The sequence below is a fragment of the Rana temporaria genome, unplaced genomic scaffold, assembly GCF_905171775.1.
Source record: "Rana temporaria unplaced genomic scaffold, aRanTem1.1, whole genome shotgun sequence".
In the NCBI taxonomy this organism is placed as follows: domain Eukaryota; kingdom Metazoa; phylum Chordata; class Amphibia; order Anura; family Ranidae; genus Rana; species Rana temporaria.
In genome coordinates, this window is record NW_024404512.1 from 96506 (window position 1) to 111189 (window position 14684).

General features: G+C 47.7%; 1 protein-coding gene across 2 annotated transcripts in view; it reads left to right on the top strand.

Annotated features, from left to right (window-relative positions):
* Nucleotides 1-14684, top strand: part of LOC120922039 (insulin receptor-related protein-like) — a gene marked incomplete at its 5' end in the record, with an annotated part of 55214 nt that overhangs the window by 14106 nt on the left and 26424 nt on the right. The window contains 2 exon segments of one of the 2 annotated variants that reach the window (XM_040334577.1): nucleotides 8434-8602; nucleotides 11361-11487. In XM_040334577.1, coding sequence (XP_040190511.1) covers nucleotides 8434-8602; nucleotides 11361-11487 — 296 coding nt within the window. 2 annotated transcript variants of the gene reach the window in all.

The following is a 14684-nucleotide window of genomic DNA, read 5'->3' on the forward strand; positions in this document are numbered from 1 at the left end:
CTATTCCATCCCAGAGCAGGAGGTCGCGGGCCACATCAGAGGGCTCTGCGGGCCACTGGTTGGGCACCCCTGCCCTAGCATATAACCCAGCTTCTCTGTTCTCTCTGGATAGCGTGAAATTCATATTTATTTTTATTATTTTTATACCTACTCTGTGTAGCTATTATTGGCTGATCAAAAATATTGTATAATTGGGATCTATAATAGATAATATAGGGCCAAATCCTCAAAAGGGATACGCAGGTGGAACTGCTGTTCAGCCTGCGTATCCCTGTGCCTATCTTTGGAACTGATCCTCAGAATCAGTTTTCCAAAGATAGGCAGAAGATCCGACATCTGTAAGAGACGTACACTGTCAGATCTTAGGATGCAGTACCGCATCCGCCGCTGGGGGCATTTCGCATTGAAATGCCGCTTTGCGTATGCAAATGAGGACTTACGGAGATCCACAAAGCTTTTCAGCTTTGTTTTTTCTACGTAAGTTTACATTTGCATACGTACAATTAGGGCTGCTTTTACAAGGTGTAAATTGTTTACACCTTGTAAAAACAGACCTTTTTTTCGATTGCCGCGTTTTTTTTTTAATTTTGAATTTTATTTCTTTATCGTACATCACGGGACACAGAGCGGCATTCATTACTATATGGGTTATATGGAGTACCTTCAGGTGTAGACACTGGCAATCTCAAACAGGAAATGCCCCTCCCTATATAACCCCCTCCCATAGGAGGAGTACCTCAGTTTTTCCGCCAGTGTCTTAGGTGTTAGTCATGGTTTAGCTTGCCTCCACATCCTTGGGATTAGGTGAGCTAACCGGTTCTGTCCAAAAAAGCCTCAGCGCTAAAGTGGTCAGTAACCGGACCCCAAACCCTTGGGGTATAGCCCATAATGCTTTTCTTTTTAGAGAGCTGGACCCTGGGCCCAGAACTTAGAAACCTTTGGGTGCCTAATGTTTCTGTTGCCAGAGTGCTATATGGGCCCAGGACAGTGGATCCTTCATAGGAACCCAGGGCCTGAAGGTCTAGACATCCCCACCGAGATGGGGGAAGATTGGGCCTCTTGCTTGGCAAAGTCCTGCGGCATGGAGCAGGTAAGTGAGGGGAAAACTTGCGGAACTTGGTTCTTAGCAGGTTTTTTCTGGGGGGTCACAGGGGACATGCCTAAAGTTATGCACTGCATCTGGCAAACTAGTCACATATCATAAAGATAGGATGGCTCTATATGTATTATTCCCCATAAGATGTGACCTCCCTTGTAGTGTTGGAAAAGCATTGAGTGGGGCCTGTGTGATATAAAAGTATATGTGTGTGTCAGAGAGCTGTGCTTACCTGCAAGCCTCCAGGCGATGCTCCATTCAGTCTTCCTCCTCACGGCCTGCAAAGCAGGCAAAACGCTGACCTCCTCATGGTTCCAGGCTGCAGGCTGCAGTTTGCTGGAGCAGAGAGGTCCCTTCCTCCCAACCCCACCCCCCCCTGTCGGGAGGGGCATTTCCTGTTTGAGATTGCTGGGGGGGAAGGGCGGGTCAGTGGCTTAAGGAAGGGGCGGCCCTTCCTTGTTTGTTCCATATAGCTCATTCAATACTTTGGAACTGAGGAGGAAAGACCAGAACGGCAAGCACGGGGCGCCGAGGACACACAGTGGCCAGAAAGAATATTGCAGTCTTCAGAAAGACTGTTTTCAAGCCTAGGAATAGGCTGTTTCTTTTCCATCTCATAGTTTTTCTTGCAATACTACTCAGGGGGACAGAATGTTTTTTCTTTCCTAGATTTAAAAAAAAAAAAAAAAAAAAAAGATTTTTTTTTGAAAAAAAAAAAAAAAAAAAGTGTCATCTAGGGGAGAGGAAGCATTTTTTTTATCCCCCAAACAGGTGTTTGGGCATTTAACTATTTATAAGTCCCAGGTACCAATAAGTAGCAGGTGTACCTCGGTATTGTACCATGGCATCAAAAAACAAGGGTACAAGAGGTGGGGATTCCCCCAGAGAGTCTGAGGTCTCGGACAAAGCTATGCCGCTGCTTTCCCCACAGGGAGCCTTGGGGCCATCGGGATCTGGGGCTGGAGCTGACGCGGGTCAGTCCAACCCTAAGATGGTCACGGAGGAGGTATTACTCACCTCTTTAAAAGAGATGCAGAAAAGCATGGGTAAAATGATAGCCGCAGCTATGCGGGGCAGTAAGCGGAATAGATCTCCGTCGCCCGAGCGCGGACCCTCAGAAGAGGAGGTCCTTTCCTCAGGGGAATTGGACGACCTCTTGGACAAGGACCAAGTAGGTTCAGGGATCGAGGATCCGGATACAGAGGAGTCTGGGGCAGTCTCCCTGAGGGAGAGCTGGTGGATTCAAGGATTGTCGGACTTGGTCCATAGGGCATTCAACTTGCCAGTACCAGATCTCCAGGTATCGACGGTTTCAGCTTTGGGCTCACTGAGGGCGCCTCAAAGCAATGCTGTGTTTCCGATCCATCCTCTATTAGAGGGAGTTTTGTTCCAAGATTGGAACAAGCCAGATAAGATCTTCTTACCACCTAAGAAGTTCTCTGTCCTATATCCTATGGAAGAAAAATTTTCCAAAAGATGGGCTACTCCTGCAGTGGACGCAGCCATCTCATGTGTTAACAAATCGTTAACATGCCCTGTAGAAAACATACAGGTGTTCAAGGATCCAGTTGATAAGCGCTTGGAAGCACTACTTAAGAACTCCTTCACTACTGCAGGGGCAGTAGTACAGCCAGCTGTGGCTGCGATTGGGGTCGCTCAAGCATTATCGGATCAATTTAAGCAGATGCTTAAACTTATTCCTGCCCAGCAGGCAGAAGAATTTTCGGATGTCCCTAAGGCCATATGTTTTACGGTAGACGCAATCAAGGATTCTATCCAGCAAGCGTCACGTTTATCGTTATCCCTTATCCATATGAGAAGACTCTTATGGTTAAAAAGCTGGGAGGCTGAGCCCCCATGCAAGAAGCTCCTGGTAGGGTTCCCCTTCCATGGAGGACGACTCTTCGGAGAAGACCTAGATAAATACATTCAGACCATTTCAAACGGCAAGAGTACTCTCTTGCCAACTAAGAAGAAGGTTCAGGGGCCTGCGTTTAAACGACAGTATTCCCCTGGGCAGGGGCCCTCTAATGCCAAGCAGTATCGACGGCCTCCTGCAAAAGCAAACTTCGGCTTCAACAGCAAATCACAAGGACAGGCTGTTAGAGGCAAAAGGCAGTGGTTTCGCAAACCAGCAAAACCAGCCCCCAAGCCAACCTTATGAAGGGGCGCCCCCACCCACGAAGGTGGGGGGAAGGCTGCGACTCTTTTCAGAGATTTGGGAAGCCAGCATTCCCGACGAGTGGGTACGGTCTTCCGTGGCCACAGGCTACAAATTAGATTTCCTAAGGTTTCCTCCTCCTCATTTCCAGAAGTCGAGGATTCCAAACGATCCGGAAAAGGGAGCCGCATTAAGATCGGCATTAGATCATCTACTTTCCCAGGAAGTAATAGTAGAGGTACCAGTCCTGGAACAGGGGCTGGGTTTCTACTCCAACCTATTCATCATCCCAAAATCCAATGGAGATGTCAGGCCAATTTTGGACCTAAAGATGGTAAATGCATATCTAAAGATCCGCTCATTTCGGATGGAATCCGTGCGGTCAGCAGCTGCCACACTCCAGAAGGACGACTTCATGGCGTCCATAGACATAAAGGATGCCTACCTTCATGTTCCAATTTATCAGCCACATCAAAGATATCTACGCTTCATGGTGGCTTCGCGTCACTTCCAATTCGTGGCGCTTCCCTTCGGGTTGGCTACGGCCCCCCGGGTGTTCACGAAGGTCCTAGCTCCGATCCTAGCCAAGCTAAGGATCCAAGGGGTCACGATCCTAGCATACCTGGACGACCTCCTAGTCATAGACCACTCGTCTCCCGGCTTGGAGCGAGCAGTGGCCCTCACGGTCCAATACCTCGAGAGGTTCGGCTGGGTCCTAAATCGAGAAAAGTCAGCTTTCCAGCCCACAAGGCAGTTGGAATATCTCGGCATGAGATTAGACACAGAACAACAAGGAGTGTTCCTACCTCTGAGGAAGGTAAAAGCCATCAAGGAATTAATCCTACTGGTTCTAAGCACTCGCATCCTACAGGCAGCCATCCTGTCAGCATGGAGCAGAGGGCCACAGGCCTTGGATATCCCGTTGCCGCTCTTATCAAGAGTCCGACAAAGTCTGTGTTGGTGGTTAGACCCTCAGAATCTACTGAAGGGGAAGTCTTTCAGCCCAGTGGCTTGGAAGATAGTGACCACAGATGCCAGCCTGACGGGCTGGGGAGCAATTTTGGATGGTTGCACTCGCCAAGGTACTTGGGCAAAGCCAGAGAAGCAGTTGCCCATCAACATCTTGGAGCTCAGAGCTGCTCGACTAGCCCTCAGGGCTTGGACGTCAAAATTGCAGGGGTTCCCGGTGAGAATTCAATCAGACAATGCCACGGCCGTGGCATACATAAATCACCAAGGGGGAACCAGGAGTCAAGCCGCTCAGAGAGAGGTGAGCTTGATTCTCCTATGGGCAGAGGCGCATGTGCCCTGCATATCGGCAATATTCATTCCAGGAGTGGACAACTTTCAGGCGGACTTCTTAAGCCGCCAGACTCTATGGCCGGGGGAATGGTCTCTGCATCCACAAGTCTTTCAAGCACTCTGCCAAAGATGGGGAGTGCCGGACGTGGATATCATGGCATCGAGACTCAACAAGAAACTAGACAGGTTCATATCCCGCTCAAGGGATCCGATGGCCTGCGGAACCGATGCGTTGGTTTGCCCTTGGCATCAGTTCAAACTTCTTTATGCGTTTCCCCCGCTCCAGTTACTACCCCGCCTGCTGCGCAGGATCCGGGTGGAACACATACCAGTCATCCTGGTAGCTCCAGCATGGCCCAGAAGGGCATGGTACTCACTCATCCTAAAGATGGTAGTGGGAGACCCTTGGACTCTTCCTCTACGGCCAGACCTGCTATCGCAAGGTCCGATCCTCCACCCTGCCTTACGGCATCTAAATTTGACGGCCTGGAAGCTGAATCCCTGATTCTCAGGGGTAGAGGTCTGTCTCAGAAAGTAGTCTCTACCCTAATCAGAGCCAGGAAACCGGTCTCTAGGGTGATTTATTACAGGGTCTGGAAGGCCTATGTAGGCTGGTGTGAGTCCAAGCGATGGCTTTCTCGCAAATTTACCATCGATAGAGTATTAAGTTTTCTCCAGCTAGGAGTGGATAAAGGATTGGCATTAAGCACAATCAAAGGACAGATTTCTGCTCTGTCAGTGTGGTTTCAGCGGCCGCTGGCCACCCACTCGCTGGTTAAGACCTTCCTTCAAGGGGTCTTACGTATTAGACCTCCAGTTAAATCCCCGCTTTGTCCGTGGGATTTAAATCTTGTTCTGTCAAGTTTACAGAAACAACCGTTTGAGCCGTTGGCTGAAATTCCTTTGGTTCTACTGACAAGGAAGTTAGTATTTTTGGTTGCCATAGTTTCTGCAAGAAGAGTTTCGGAGCTAGCGGCCTTATCCTGTAAGGAACCATATCTTGTTTTTCATAAGGACAGGGTCGTTCTCCGCCCTCATCCTTCCTTCCTACCGAAGGTCATATCCAGTTTTCATTTGAACCAGGATTTGGTATTACCATCCTTCTTCCCTAAACCTACTTCCAGAAAGGAAGGGTTGCTGCATACCTTGGATATTGTCAGGGCCATGAAGGCCTATCTTAAAGCTACAAAGAAGATCCGGAAAACAGATGTGCTGTTCATTCTACCGGATGGGCCCAAGAAGGGGCAGGCAGCTGCAAAGTCCACCATTTCTAGGTGGATTAAGCAATTAATCACTCAGGCCTACGGCTTGAAAGGGTTGCCTCCTCCAGTATCATTAAAGGCTCATTCTACTAGAGCCATGGGCGCCTCCTGGGCAGCACACCACCAGATCTCTATGGCTCAAGTTTGCAAGGCGGCAACCTGGTCTTCTGTCCACACGTTTACAAAATTCTACAAGTTGGACGTAAGAAGGAATACTGATACTGCCTTCGGGCAGGCAGTGCTGCAGGCTGCAGTTTGAGACCCTCGGATTCCGGGGGCTCCTCTTTTTTTTAGTTAAATTTAAAATTTAAAATTATTTTTCTCAACTAAGTTGGATTTATTATGATTTGAGTATATCTCTAAATTAAATCCTTTTGTCTTGGAGATGTTCTCCCTCCCCTCATTGTAAGCATTGCTTTGGGACATCCCATATAGTAATGAATGCCGCTCTGTGTCCCGTGATGTACGATAAAGAAAAAGAGATTTTTAATACAGCTTACCTGTAAAATCTTTTTCTTGGAGTACATCACGGGACACAGAGCTCCCACCCCTCTTTTTTGAGGACCATTTTGGGAGGCATACTGCTTGCTACAAAACTGAGGTACTCCTCCTATGGGAGGGGGTTATATAGGGAGGGGCATTTCCTGTTTGAGATTGCCAGTGTCTACACCTGAAGGTACTCCATATAACCCATATATTAATGAATGCCGCTCTGTGTCCCGTGATGTACTCCAAGAAAAAGATTTTACAGGTAAGCTGTATTAAAAATCTCTTTTTTTCGGCGCGTAAATTTTTTTTTACCCGACGCAACTTTATTGTCCCGTCGCAATCCACAAAGTCCGGCGTAACGTAATTTCGCGCGCTGCCCGTCGGGAAAATGACGTCACGAGCATGCGCAGTACGGCCGGCGCGGGAGCGCGCCTCATTTAAATTGTCATCGCCCCCTGCAGAAGAGGACCGCCTTGCGCCGGAGACATTTAAGTTACACGGCCGAAAATTTCTAGGTAAGTGCTTTGTGGATCGGGCACTTAGGTAGAAATTTTCCGCCAGTGTAACTTAAATGGTAAAAGTTAAGTTACGCCGCCTGGCTGAGGATTTGGCCCATACTTTTTAAGTGTTTACAGTGATGCATTCTTTTTTCAAATTATTATTAGAAGCAGCAGCACTTAGTTAGGTATTTAGATGTGTGGGCAATTGGATGGGTAGGTGGCTAGTTGGGTAGGTAGATAGTTGGGTAGATAAAATGAGGAGAGGTACTCAAAGGAGTGTAATTCGTTAATAATAGCGGTGTAAAAAAAGGTCCTTTTCACAGTCCACCAATCACCAATGTACCACCACATGAACGCAGGAAGCCCCTCTCGGGGATGCACTCACCACAAGGATAAGTATAATTTGCCTTCAAAAACCAGCAACCTTCCTTCTCTCCTTATTTGAACCTCCTTACGCCGTGTATAGAAATGGGATTCACTTGGGCTCATGCAAATAATAACAAAGTGCACTCCATAGCGTGATACTGTTTAACCACTTCCAGACGGCCGTACGACTTTATACGGCCGCAGGGTGGTTGTAATTCTCTGACACGCTGTCTTTTTACGACCTCTGCTCCTCCTGGCCACTGGGGGGGCGCGCGAGCGCGCCCGCCGCATCACTGAGATGCCGACGCGCGTGCCTGGCGGCCGCGATGTCCGCCAGGCTCCCGCGATCGGCGGTTACAGAGACAAGGAAGTGGATCTGTGTGTGTAAACACACAGATCCACGTCCTGTCAGGGAGAGAGGAGACCGATCTGTGTCTCTTGTACATAGGGACACAGATCGGTCACCTCCCCCAGTCACCCCCCTTCCCCCACAGTTAGTAACACTAGGGAGGGTACACATTTAACCCCTCCCTCACCCCCTAGTGTTAACCCCTTCAATGCCAGTCACATTTATACAGTAATTAGTGCATATTTATAGCACTAATCACATTGGCCCTGACGCGTTTCGTCACTTCAGGACTTCGTCTGAGGGCATGGATCCCATCTCTATACACAGCGTAAGGGGGTTCAAATAAGGAGAGAAGGAAGGTTGCTCGCTTTTGAAAGCAAATTATACTTATCCTTGTAAGTGCATCCCCGAGAGGGGCTTCCTGTGTTCACATGGTGGTACATTGGTGATTGGTGGACTGTGAAAAGGACCTTTTTTTACACTGCTATTAACGAACTACACTCCTTTGCGCACCTCTCCTCATTTTATCTGCATTGTCTTCCTTTATGATGAAAACTACATAAAGAAGTTTGTTCACTTCAACAAGAACAAACACGCTGCTACAATTATTATCGGACTTATTTGCGCTTTATTTATTGTTTTTATATACCTTTTTAATTTAAGTGGCTGCTATCATTTATACACCTATACGTGATTTAGGGTGGTTTACCTATCATTATTTATATTAATATATTTGTTTATCACTCGCACTTTTAACCCCCTGAGTGCTGAGCTGTGCTGAGAGAAGAGGGCAGACTTAGCAGTGGTTTTATAGATAGTTGGGTAGGTGGAAAATTGTGTGGGTAGTTGGTAGTGTTTTTCAATATAATGCTGAAATGTGTACATGTTCTGTTTTTTTTATATATTAGGAAGGTCCATCAACTGTCATATGCGTTTCCCGCCAGAAGTTCAAAAAGTACAAGGGGGTGTACATCAATGTGGCGCAACCTGGCAACTATTCTGCTCAGATAAGAGTGACGTCCTTGGCGGGCAATGGGTCGTGGACAGAACGGATTGTGTTCTCTGTACGACTTGCAGGTATTGCTCTATTTGAAGCCATTATATAGGATTGTAGCATACCGCATTTTATGGGAGCATTGACAATATGATTGTTAACTACAGCATAAGGTTCTCGATATTTTTCTATGCAGAAAAAAAAATGAATGCATTTATCAAACATTGTTTTACTAGGATTTGCCCTCCGTCACACTTTTTTTTTTTATGTGCATAGACAACATGAGAGCTGTTATAGAAGCTTTCCTGGCCTTAAAGTGAGTGGAACAAAACAGACTTCCAGATAAAGACCAAAGTCCTTGCTTGAGTGACAGTTTTTTTACATATCTTGTGCACTAGCTTGCAGACATGCACAGGTTCTGTAAAGTGCACAATTCACATCCCCCTCTCCTCCTCTCCCATCCAGCTCTCCCAGGATTGGCTGTCTTTCCTGTGTTTTGATTCAATGTTTTTCAAAATATGGGGTGATCCACAGTTCAGTGTAAACAGCTTTTTAGAATATACATAGACGAGATATGTAAATAACCTGTCGCTCAAGCAAGGACTTTGGTCTTTATCTGGAAGTCTGTTTTATTTCACTGAACAATAAAAAGAGGATTGCTCAGCGCTGGATTAACTCTGTGTGGCAAGACTGGGCACAGATGATAGGAAATCTTATTCTCTACATTGTAACATCAAAAAAAAAAAAATTGGTTTTACATCCACTTTAAGTACTGACCAAGAGTAATCAGCACCCAATGAAGGTTGATCTCTCCATTTGCCTGCTTGTGCCATGTCGGTGATTTACTGTGTAATAAAGCCAGGATGACAGGCCCTGAAGTTTGGGAATGGTGGTGGCCCCTGTCAAGGGATATTTCCTTTCTCACATTGGACTTCTGTCCTGAAGACACAAAAGGAAGTTGAGGGAAATCTCTTTTTTTTAAAGCTAAACTCCAGCCTTGCACAGATGTACAGGCCCCTTTCCTGGAATGGCTTTCTGTGATTTCACTTGCACATTGTGAGCTTCTCACAATGTGGATTAGAAGCTGCAGTAAGTCTAATAAGAACATGCTTCATTTCCTTGTTGGAAGACATCCAACATTATCTGTCTGACTGTCTCTGGCCCGACTCTTTCAAATCTTGGATATAATTTCTTTGCATTATGGAGGCTCGGCATCACGCGTGGATGGTACCACAGCCTTCTGTTTTCAGAAAGCTATGTGCAGCACCTCCCACCAGCCATATTGGTCTCTTCTTGCATAACTGCTTCTCCATGCCTGTCTGCGTTTAATGTACACTGAGATGCTCCTACGCGGCTCAGTGTACGTTTACGGCAACCCTCTGAGTTGTGATAATGTGACTACTCTGTGCATGCACAGGAGTGACATTATCATGGCTTGGCCAAACAAGTGGCCGAAGAGCCTGGGACCCGGAAAGGGGAGACCGGCCGAAGAGCCTGGGACCCGGGAAGGGGAGACCGGCCGAAGAGCCTGGGACCCAGGAAGGGGAGACCGGCCGAAGAGCCTGGTACCCGGGAAGGGGAGACCGGCCGAAGAGCCTGGGACCCGGCAAGGGGAGACCGGCCGAAGAGCCTGGGACCCGGCAAGGGGAGACCGGCCGAAGAGCCTGGGACCCGGCAAGGGGAGACCGGCCGAAGAGCCTGGGACCCGGCAAGGGGAGACCGGCCGAAGAGCCTGGGACCCGGCAAGGGGAGACCGGCCGAAGAGCCTGGGACCCGGCAAGTGGAGACCAGCCGAAGAGCCCGAGACCCGGCAAGGGGAGACCGGCCGAAGAGCCCGAGACCCGGCAAGGGGAGACCGGCCGAAGAGCCCGAGACCCGGGAAGGGGAGACCGGCCTAAGAGCCTGGGACCCGGCAAGGGGAGACCGGCCGAAGAGACCGGCCGAAGAGCCTGGGACCCGGGAAGGGGAGACCGGCCGAAGAGCCTGAGACCCAGGGAAGGGGAGACCGGCCGAAGAGCCTGAGACCCGGGAAGGGGAGACCGGCCGAAGAGCCTGGGACCCGGGAAGGGGAGACCGGCCGAAGAGCCTGGGACCCGGCAAGGGGAGACCGGCCGAAGAGCCTGAGACCCGGCAAGTGGAGACCGGCCGAAGAGCCTGAGACCCGGCAAGGGGAGACCGGCCGAAGAGCCCGAGACCCGGCAAGGGGAGACCGGCCGAAGATGGAAGTACCCGTGACACCGCAGCACTGGAAGAGATTGTTGTAAATACATCACATTATGCTGTGCATACTAGTGCATTATGGCCTAAAGCTCCCGGAATTTTTTTTTTTCAATTGGTGGTTTAATGCCACTTTTAAAGAGTTTTCACCAGATCAGGTGCAGTAGATTTGACCTTGCCTCCTGTTTTGGTGAAGGTAACCTTTTTGGATTTACCATAATTTTCTGTCCCAGTGACAAAAAACGAAGGAAATAAAGAGATTGAATCTTTCTGGTGAGGGCACAGCTCTATCCACGACCAATTATTTTTATTTTTTTCAGATACCCGTTAAGTGCCTTTTTGAGCATGCATACAGTTTATTACTAATACCATATTGGTGTGGGCAGACCTTTTCCAAAAAATACATTTTTGATTTAAATTGATATTTTTTTTTAAATTTGTGAATTATTATTTTTGATATACGTAGTTAAGGTGTTCTTTTGCTCCATAAAATGTATTTCTTGGATGGTGCATTCCATTGTTGGAGACTCAATGCTTTATTTTGTAGACTTTATTCCTCCCCAGACTATCAAGATTTAATTATGTGCATTTGGTATTAGAATTTTTAAGGTAAACAAGATGCAGATGATTTTATTTCCACAGAAAAAGAGGCCTCGGAGACTTTATATCTGCTGCTCAAAATCATGCCCATCATCCTCCTGCTGATCATAGCCTGCATGGCTGCCATTATCTTCTTCTACAATAAGAAGGGGTGAGTCTATCTTCTCTGTTTTTTATGTTTTTTGATTCTCTGACATAATGGTCCTACCCAAGTGAAGGGATAGACAGTTTCCCAATTTCAGGTGTAGAGGTTTTATAAGATATAAGACAAACTCAAACATCCATGCAGGTGTTTTGGAACATATGAAACATTATCAGTTTAAAGTCTTGAAATTTGCAAATGCAGTAGATGGCAAAGCATCAAGTCTAGTTTAAAGATGGCCCCACCAGCAGCACCCACTCGTCTACCCTTTTGCTTCCCATGCTGATCTGTTTGGTGTGTTTGGGTTACAGTTCTGGACTGATGAAATCAAATCTTGGTGTTGATGGATGTCTTGTGGGGCGAGTAACCCTTCTGGGGGAATAAGACCCTGTGAATGGGCAATATAGGTGGACTCTGTCTTGGTCTGCTGGCTCTCTAATCGCACCAATGAGGGAATTCAGCAGAGAAACGCTTGTAGGTAGATTCAGGTAGAGAAGCCTATAGTTACGGCGGCGTAGCTTAGCGTGTTTAGGCTACGCCGCCGTAAGTTAGCTAGGCAAGTACATGATTCTCAATGTACTTGCCTGCTAATATACGGTGGCGTAGCCTAAAGCGGGCGGGCGTAAGGGCGCCAAATTCAAATGTGTTGGAGGGGGGCGTGTTTTATGGTAATGAGGCTTGACCTCACGTTTTTTATTTTTTTAATGCGCATGTGCCGGACGCCTACATTTCCCAGTGTGCATTGCGGCTAAGTACGCCGCACGGGCCTATTGATTTCGGCGTGGACGTAAACAACGTAAATCCCGATTGGCGGACGACTTGCGCAAAAGACGTAAACAATTCGAATCTCGCTGCGGCCATACTTTAACATTGTTATTCCACCTAATAGATGGAATAACTTTAGGCCTGCTAATGCCTTACGGAAACGGCGTAAAACTACTGCGGCGGCCGGGCGTAAGTTTGTGAATCGGCGTATCAACTCATTTACATATTCTACACTGACCGCAATGGAAGCGCCACCTAGCGGCCATCCAAAAAATTGCAACCTAAGATAGGACGGCGCAAGCCGTCTTATCTTAGATATGTTTAAGCGTATCTCTGTTTGAGCATACACTTAAACATAAGTCGGCGTAGATTCTGAGTTAGGTCGGCTTATCTACTGATAAGTCGGCTTAACTCTTACTGAATCTACCTAATGGACGGTATAGAGAAGCTCCTGGTAAAAAAAAGGTCATCTCACTAGAGGGTATCTTTGAGAAGTTTATTGAAGGAAACCGGTAACTGGTGTAGCACCTTCCTAGCATTGTGCTAGAGAGAGTAGTTAAATTTAGGCAGGTCTGGCTGGTTGCTAGGCCTGTTTTTTTTTTTTTTATTCTGGGCTGGGAGTGGCTTAGTGTAGCAGCTGGTGACTCACAGGCAGCATCACCAAGACCTCCCTCTTCTTTCCAGAAGATTCTCGAAAGAAGAGGAGGAGAGATGGAGCTGTCTGGGGGTATACTGAGGAGCCCTGACCAATCCCCAACTTGTATTGGCAGGGGGCAAGACCATCTTAAATAGTCTCAGTCAGCCCAGCAAAGGAGGAGTTTTCGGGTGGAAGAGCTGGAGTGAGAGAGTGTGGAGGCTGTCTGGGCCCAGAGGAAGCTCCCCAGTCTGGTGGGTGGGGTGACCCTGGGCCTGGGTGCAGCCTGAAGGAAAAGAGATCCTTGTGGACAGGCACATGAGAGTGCAAGAAGAGGACAGCAGGAGAGAGCACTGCTAAGAGGACAACTGGTTGCAGGGCTGGCGAGTGAAGCACAGTCAGGAGGACTGGGGAGGCACGCCGTAGAGAACTGGGAGTTTGCAGTTTGAGATTGGTGCAGAACCAGAAGAGTGGACTGTGGTGAATGGGGCAGTGGAGAAAGGCGGCTGCAGTCAGGAGGGCTGGCAGGGACTGAAGATGGGTTATTGGGCTCAGTAGCCTTGTGTAGGACAGCTAGCACCAGAGACTTTCTATTTTGCTACACTATAGGGGCCTGTGGTCCCTTCCTGCAAAGGGAAATTGCGAAGGGCCTGGCTGAGCTAATGTCTGGAAATTGGAGAGGAAGTGATGTGCTGGAGGAGAAAGACCTGAAGATTAGAGAGGAAGTCATGTGCAGGAGTAGATATGGAGAGTATATACTGGACTGTATAATGTTGTCCCAAGCAAGTTCTACCAATTCTATTGGGCATCCCATATTTCCCTTACCCCATTCAAGTTCAATCCCTTTTAATAAAACAAATAAAATAAACAAAGCCCATGGACTGTTCTATGAGTGTTTGAGAAGTGAATGCTGTACAACACTGGTAAAGCCAACGCGCGGCTCCATACCAACACGCTGCATTAGAAGTTCTGACCGCCTATTACATGCCTCATTACAAATCTCGCCCCTGTTACAAGTACATCCAGAATTTCAGCCCTGAGGAAGGGGGAGGCACTTCCCCCGAAATGTGTTGGCTTTACCGGTTACCTACGTTCTTGTAATGTATAGATTCTCATTTGACATGTATTGTAAGGAGAGGTAGTTGCGTTTTTTTAAAATGTATATTATTGTTTATCAATATATTTAATAAATACATGTATTTATATATGTATACTATATTGTCAAAAGTATTGGGACACCTGCCCTTACACATGAACTTTAATGCCGTCTTAGTCCGTTTGGCAGGGCTCAAAATTTCAAGTCCTGAGCTACTAGCCAGGCCTCAAGGGTTACTTGCCACCTTTTGCCCCGCCCAACGCCTAATTCTGCCCCAAAACACTCCCTCATAAAATATCTCATGAAATGACACCTAAATGTTTTATGCAGGATTGAGTTATACAAATAAATATTAACAGCTTTATCAGTGCAGCATCACCTGTGCCCAACAATGCCACCTGCCTGTGGTGCCCAACAATGCCGCCTGTCTGTGTCCATCAATGCAGCCTACCAGTGCAGAGGAAGAGAGGCACTGATGGGTGTAACTGATGGGCATCCCTGAAATGGGCACTGATGGGCATCCCTGGTGGGTATGGGTTGGCACTTGTGGGCTTCCTTGAAGGGCATGCACTGATAGTCGATGCGCTGATAATCAACGCAGACCCCCCCCTGTCAGGAGAGCCACTGATTGGCTCTCTACTTTCGCCATGTCAGTGCGAATAGAGGAAAAGCCGATAAACGGCACTTCCTGGTTAACATGTGCTCTGCTGT